General features: G+C 41.8%; 1 protein-coding gene across 1 annotated transcript in view; it reads right to left on the bottom strand.

The window, feature by feature from the left end:
- Window positions 1–4840: 4840 nt before the first annotated feature.
- The window catches only part of EDRF1 (erythroid differentiation regulatory factor 1), a 15518-nt gene continuing 13244 nt past the window's right edge, over window positions 4841–7114 (bottom strand). Inside the window, exon 7 of the mRNA XM_015421684.1 lies at window positions 4841–5012. Within this exon, the coding sequence (XP_015277170.1) occupies window positions 4841–5012 (172 nt within the window). The remainder of the gene's footprint in view (window positions 5013–7114) is intronic.

Here is a 7114-nt window from a genome sequence, read left to right as displayed (position 1 = left end):
CAGATTTAGCTTTATATTGTATAAAACAATGGTGGGAAATACAGATTACAGTTAAAGTTGTTAAAACTGTCCAATCCATTTAGCACCTTGTTATGTATGTTACACCCTAATAAATGTGAAGAAGTTAGCATCTCTGAGTAGGTTTTAGAGAAAGAAGTAATTATGTTAGGTGCTCTGTTGTCTTCTAATTAAAAATTGTATTTAATATAAGTAATGTTCCGTAGTCCAGCTGGCATTTTTCTTGCATCTGTGGGTTGCAAAATTTCAAAAATACAGACTTTTAAAAATCACCTATCTAATCTTTAGGTAGTCTGTACCTGGCCCTTTGAGGAATATTTTTGCATTGTTTGCATACCTCATGGATACACTAATACTGTTTTCACAGTTGCTATTATGAAGCAGTAGCAAGCTGCCATGGTGCTGAAAACTACTTGTCAATTTGACTGTTAAAATGCCACTTCGGATTAATTTGTATTTTCTCTGACAAAGATTCCAGCTAACTCAATAAACAAAACAAAATACCGTGCTCTAGCTTCAAATTTGTATTTTTAAACCTTCATGGGTCAGAAAACTCAGATTATGAATAGAGCCTCAATAAAATAGTTCTATAATGTACTTGTAGTTTTGTCTGTACCCTGGAAAAAGCAGTTAAGTAACAAATTGTAGAGAAAATAACTGATGACATGGTCATACTGACTAGTACCACCAGCAGGGGCGTCTTGGTAATCTTGGTTTGTGCTGAACGCTTTATGACCACTAAATTAGCACATGCAGATTCAGTCTGGGCCGAAACAAGACCAATACAACAGTTATGTATTTAGCCCCCACCTGTAACTGAGTGGATGAATAAATTGAAGCTTAATCCAGACAAGGCAGAGTTGGTGGATGTTGCTTGTTCTAGTTGGAGAGCTGACATTCTCTGAAAGACACTGTTTGGAGCACTTCTGGAAGCTCAGTTATTGTGACCAGGAATGCTTATTATCAACTTCTGCAGATTTGCCAGTTCCACTGAAACGGAAAGATGAGATGACTGTCACCCAGTCTTGGATTTTCTTCCAGACTAAACTGCACATACTAGGCGGTGCTACCCTTGAAGGCTGTCAGGGAATTTCAGTGGAGCCTAAATACTGCTTTTTGACAGGTGTAAGAAGGGAGAAGCAAAATTTCACTAGTCCTAATGTCATTGGCTAGACTTTTAAGCTATAAAATCCTGACCTAGATAGCCCAGGCTAGCCTGATCTCCTCGGGCCTTGGAAGCTAAGGAGGGTTGGCCCTGGCTAGTATTTGGATGGGAGACCACCAAGGATGTCCAGGGTTGTTACGCAGAGGAAGGCAGTGGCAAACCACCTCTGACCTTCTCTTGCCTTGAAAACCCCACGGGGCCACCATAAGTAGACAGCAACTTAATGGCACTTTGTACACAACCTTAAAACCCTAAACTGTCCAGAGTCAGCTTACTTATTAACATTTACCAGTGAGCCCCTGTGCTCTAGATACTGTCATCCACCAGTACCTTTTTGTTGTTACTACAACTCTGGGAACTTCCTACCTGATTCTTACCTGGGGGGGGGGGGGGGGAGAAAGGCATCTCTGCTGTCAGATTTTATTTAAAGGCAACTAAGTTATGACACTATTAAAGTCATGATGGGGGGGCCGCCTGCCTATTTGTTATGCACCAAACTGCCCCCCCCATCATGTTTTTTCCAGTTTAGGACTAATGAAGTTGCATTTATGGAAAAGGCAGGAGAACTGCTATAAGAGTTTTGAAAATCCCCTTGGTTTAGATTGAGAATTCAACAGACACTATTTTTTTGACTAGCACAATTCATTTTTGTCTTGTTGTGCTGTTGCCCATAACATAGACCCAAAATTATTTTGCATATTCAAATGGAATTAAGAGAATGTGTGCTCAGTATAAACCAAGCAGAGCTGGTTACTGAGAATTTAACTGATTTGGCTATCCTTAAATGGCCGCCCTGAAAAATCCCCCCCAAAATCAGGATTTTTTCGGACTCCCAGATATCCACAGTTAAAGGGCACTCACAGCTTGCAAAAGGCATTTAAAGGGACTGTGATCCCTTTAAATGCCTCCCTCCATTGGAAACTTCCTCTTTTGGGCAGTCCAGTCTAAACCAGGGTGCCCACCAGAGCCTGTGGGGAGAAGCCTTGGCTGAAGCTAGCTCCTCTTTGCAACTCAGTTTTGACTGAGCTGCAAGGAGCCAGCCCAGGATCAGCCAGGGCAGTGCGAAGCTCTCAGCTCCCACCCACTAGTTGAGCCTCTTAGGTTTTTTTCCTTCTTGGGTCCATTGGACCCCCCAAAATTCAGGAATCCCAAATATTTTCCAAATACCATACCGGAATTGGGATTTGGGAATATCGGGAAATACTGATATTTTTCGGGTTCAGTATACCCAAACCTGAAAAATACCAGTGGAGGGGTTTTGCACACCCCTAAAGAGAATTTCTTACAGATAGTGAGAACAAGACAAAAACTGCATCAGTTCCATCTTACTACATAGCATGTGGCCAATGAATAGCATCAAGACAATGTATCAGTATCACCTCCTAATTTACTCAGACAGGAGGCAGAATGTCTGACTATCTCAGTACAGAGCAAAAGAAAAGGTACATTACACTGGTTATTTAGTGCACTGGCTTGGGTACTGACAGTTCCTGCTGTGTAATTTCTCCCTGATGCCAAAGTGCATTAAGTGTGAGGCTAGAGGGAGAGAATTGCTGCTTATAAAATGTGAGAGACAGGGTTTATAGGCACTAAAGCAATTCAGCTGTTTTGCAGTCACTGGTCAGCATAACTGTAAGATCCACACTGCTGGAGTCAGACCTTGTAGAATGAAGTCAATCCCTGTAGCTCAGTGGTTACAAGTGTGTTTGATTTCTTTTCTTTTTTCTTTTTAAAAATCCTTCGGTCAACAAAGCCTTTACATTCTCTTCAGATGGAAGCCCCAGAGCAGTAAGCTGCAGCCTTGATTCTACAACAGGGAGTATGAGGAAGGAACAGATGCACACCTGTCAGTTCTCCCCTTAGCAAGAAATGGAATGTCTGTTCACCAAACTCTTCTGAACAATTTTAATCAGTCAGGCATTAATGTAAGCTTCCCCATGGACCAAATTCTCTTGACAGAAAGTTAGCTTACATATGAGTTAAAGTATAGTTTTCAAAAACTGAACTACAAAATACCAGTTATTTTCCTTACTGAAGGGATGTACAGTGTTAAGTATCAAAATGAGAACAAAAGGAATCTTAATATTGCTATTAGCACACTGCTACATAGATTTAAGTATTACAACTGCTTTTCTCATCGGTTAAGCTGAGCAAGGGGACAAAATACAGGCAGTGGAAAAAACACAGTCTACACAGGAAATGAACCTGTCCCATCTCCTTGTAAAGTGCAAAAAGTCAATAGCTACCCAACACATCCATTGATGGAAACTGACTGTATTACTGGTTATGCCGTGATGCTCATTTGGTCCCTAAACCATAGCAATTGTACTTTCAGGGTATATATATATCTCTTTATAGAAAAACAGCCATGACACAAATCTTTCCACAGTAATTGTCTCATGCTTGTATGCAATCAATATATTCCTGTTTTGTCTGGCCAAGCAAAAGGACAGCAATAAAAGCAGGGACACAGGAAGTTTAATATATATGACTGGTGACATTACAATATGTTCGAGTCATGACTAGATCTCACTGGAAGAATGAGAAAAGCATCACAGGGTACAGCTTTGTGGTTGAAAATTTCTTAAAACTGCATAAACTACCATAGAAATTACAATTAACTGGCACCTTTTAAAAAATCCACTACGCTTTATACAAATGAAAGCGGGATCTGGATAAGGACTTCACAAGTCACAAGTGTAGTCACTGACACAATAGCAATACCCATTGCAGTTACTGTATAAGGTTCAGCCATGTAGATATACGTACAATGCTGTATTTTATTGAGTTGGCATGAATCCAAACCTGATTTGAGAACTGTCAGTTGGTGGCTTGAAGTCATGCATTGATTATCAGGGTCTGTTGGACCATGGACAGACATCATATTGCTATAAATTTAAATTTGTGAAAGACACATACCATACACTGACAGGCGTACTAGTCACACACAGGAGAGAAAAAAATAGACACAGCAATTACCAATAAATGTTTAGTGGAACGTGTGTTACTGGCTTATGTCCTCAAATGTATTTGTACACTTGGGTTTTGGAGCAGGAACATGACACACCACTAACAAAATGCTTATATATATATATTTTAATAAATTTCTTCAAAATACAACTTTATTCACAGTTTCATTTCTGGAAAAGGTAGTGATAAGATAGAAAGGAGGCCATTTTATGTTCTAGGATAATGTCTGAATTAAGTATTACGCTGAAGTGAAAAGGCACATTTTGGAGGAATATGGTAGGTGCTGTAATTGTTTGCATATATAAATAGAATTGATAGTTTTAAATTAAAACTACTGGTAGATATCTTCCATGGAAGTTTTGCATACCAAAATGTTTACAAAAACAGCAAAATGGAGTCTAACAGATGAGCGTTAACAAAACCATCCTATGCAACACTACCAAATTCACTACAGTTTTAAGTAAAACAAACTGTACATTTTTACATCTATATTCAATGTTTAACACTTTAAATATAAAAACACAGTATGAAACAAATACCCAAATCATTAAAGTCAAGACTCACAGTAAACTTCTGGTTTTCCAGCTGTGCCATCATTTAAATATGAAATATAAATTAAAAAACAAAATCCCTCCTGGAGCAAGGCACTGATTCAACTCCTTTGACATACCACTGTTCAGTTTTAGGTCACTGAATGCCCAGATTTTTGCCTTCGCTTCCCTGGGTTAACTGTTCCAGTAAGTTTAAAATAACTTCTATTCTTTCAAGCAGAGTCAGGTTTTTGTTAGCTACTGATCGCAAGAGAAGTGAATAAACATACTTATTGGTCTTCAGAATGTCTTCCTCTTCAATGTTACCTCTGGAGAGGGGGAAAAAGAAAGATGAGCTGATTGTCCAAAAAAGCACATGACCTCTGCAAATTACAACAGACATTTTATACGTCCGCTTGTCACTCAAGTACAAAAGTATGCCTTTTCCAATCCCCACCTGAAGAAAAGTGGTTTGAAAAATGGGGGAGACAAAGGGGAAATGAACGCCAATCCTTCTTTAAATTGCAGCAGAACCACAATTCAGCTCCCATTGCAGGAGAACCCAGAAATAACCGACTTTATAGAAGGAGGTTGCCTGGCTTGCAACTTCTCAACATTTTGTGATTGGTCCAGTATCCCACAGAATTCGTTTTTCATACTGGCTCCAGCCTCTCATGGCAGCCATTCTGTGGCAGTCCCCATTTCCTGTTCTCAAAATTGTAAAAGTGCCCACAGGCTCAATAAGATTGGGATCCCTACCATAACCAATACAAATGTGGACCATCTTCTCTGCTTCTCTGCCAATTCATTTTAGTAGCATCTGTCACAAAAGTAATTTGCCAGAGGGACTCAAGTATATAGAATAGTCTCCCTTCTGCTAAGTGAGGAGCCTTGCTCCAGTGAAAGAGTGCTTACATAGATCCTAAAACTTTCACTAGCTCTGTATTTTTATTAATTTCAATTCATACCAATTTATAATTACACAAAAAAATAAAGTATAATTTTCAATTAATACTGTTTTCTGGAGAATAACATTTGCTTATAATTTCTAGATTTCACCCATCAGAGTTCTTGGATTTCCCTTTAGATATTACAGCATTTCACGAACTTTGATCCTGGAGGGGAGGGGCTTGTCCTCTGTATCCCCAGTCTTAGTGGCCCTGCCTCTGCAGCAGGACGTCTGGCGGTGTTCTTGGGAGCACGAAGATCCTGGCAACTTATAGAAAGAAGAAAGTGAGTTGTTTGGGAGGCGGGGGAAATCGTTAGCTGCCCCCCCTCTCAGGAACATTCGTAAGGACAGGAATGCGGCTGCAGGCCTCTGAGTAGGCAAGGCAGCTGGGCACTGGCCTTCATCTCCACATGCTTCGCTGGACTGCCGAGGGCCCCTCCCCCACCTCCCCCCTTTTTGTTCCAAAGCCAGGGAAGACGGGGGAGGGGGGAGACGCGGAGGCCAATAAGTTTGTGGGTGGCGCGGCTGTGTGCAGCACGATCCCATACTTCACAGGAGCCAAATCCTTTTGCCGGTAAGTTTGCGGGGGTGGCGTGGCTGTGTGCAGCGCGATCCCGTATTTCACAGGAGCCAAATCCTTTTCCCGGTGGTGACTGGGACGGCTCCACAGCAAGCGTCCTTTTTTCATCTTACAGCCTCTGAATCATGATAGGGGTGTGTTTTGGCGAGGGGGGAGCCGGGCCGTGAGGGCTGGATCCGGTGGACTGGCCTGGCTCAGTATGGCAAATAAAGGCTCCTGGACCCCCCCTCCCCCTTTTCTTTTGCCTGCGGTAGTCTGATCTTGGGGGGGGGGAGATCTTGTTTTTTCTCCCTGGAGTTTGAAGGGGAAAATAGGTGGCAAGATAGAGGTGGCATTTTGACCTCTAAGGGCTATATAGTTCCTAGAGGATTATTGATCGGATCTCTCTTGGAGAGCTGATGGGATGTATGTTCTATTTATCCTTCCTTGGTGCTTACACAAGATAAGCTGGAAAAGGCGGGAATGACGGCCATTTTAACTTCTTAGGAGTGATAGGCTGTTGCTTTCACTTTCAGGTTCACTTAAAATGGCGGACAAAGCTGGTCCTTCAAGCTCCCTTCCAGTAGATGCTATTGAAGGCACCCAAATCTTTAATAGGCACCCAAACCCTTAGTAAAGAGCCGCTGGGTCTGGAATTTTCGAGGGAGGAGGCCCAGTCTCACCTTCGGTTGTGGCTGAAGGAGGAATTACAGAAGGAAGCTAAAGTTTTGAGGCAGCAGATGTCTATCTCTCAACCAAGCAGGGGCAAGCGGTGCAGGAGTCCCTCCCCAGACAGCCCCCTTTCTAGAAAGAAGGTTCCTTTTGAGGGGGTCGATCATAGTCCTTTACTTAGTGACATGGGAGAAGAGTCAGGTTCTGAGTCTCCTGTATCCGATAAGGAAGAGGGGCAATTGTCTGAGGAA

Source organism: Gekko japonicus, unplaced genomic scaffold (genome assembly GCF_001447785.1).
Source record: "Gekko japonicus isolate JY-2015 unplaced genomic scaffold, Gekko_japonicus_V1.1 scaffold2751, whole genome shotgun sequence".
In the NCBI taxonomy this organism is placed as follows: Eukaryota; Metazoa; Chordata; class Lepidosauria; order Squamata; family Gekkonidae; genus Gekko; species Gekko japonicus.
This window is presented reverse-complemented; position numbering and strand designations above follow the sequence as displayed.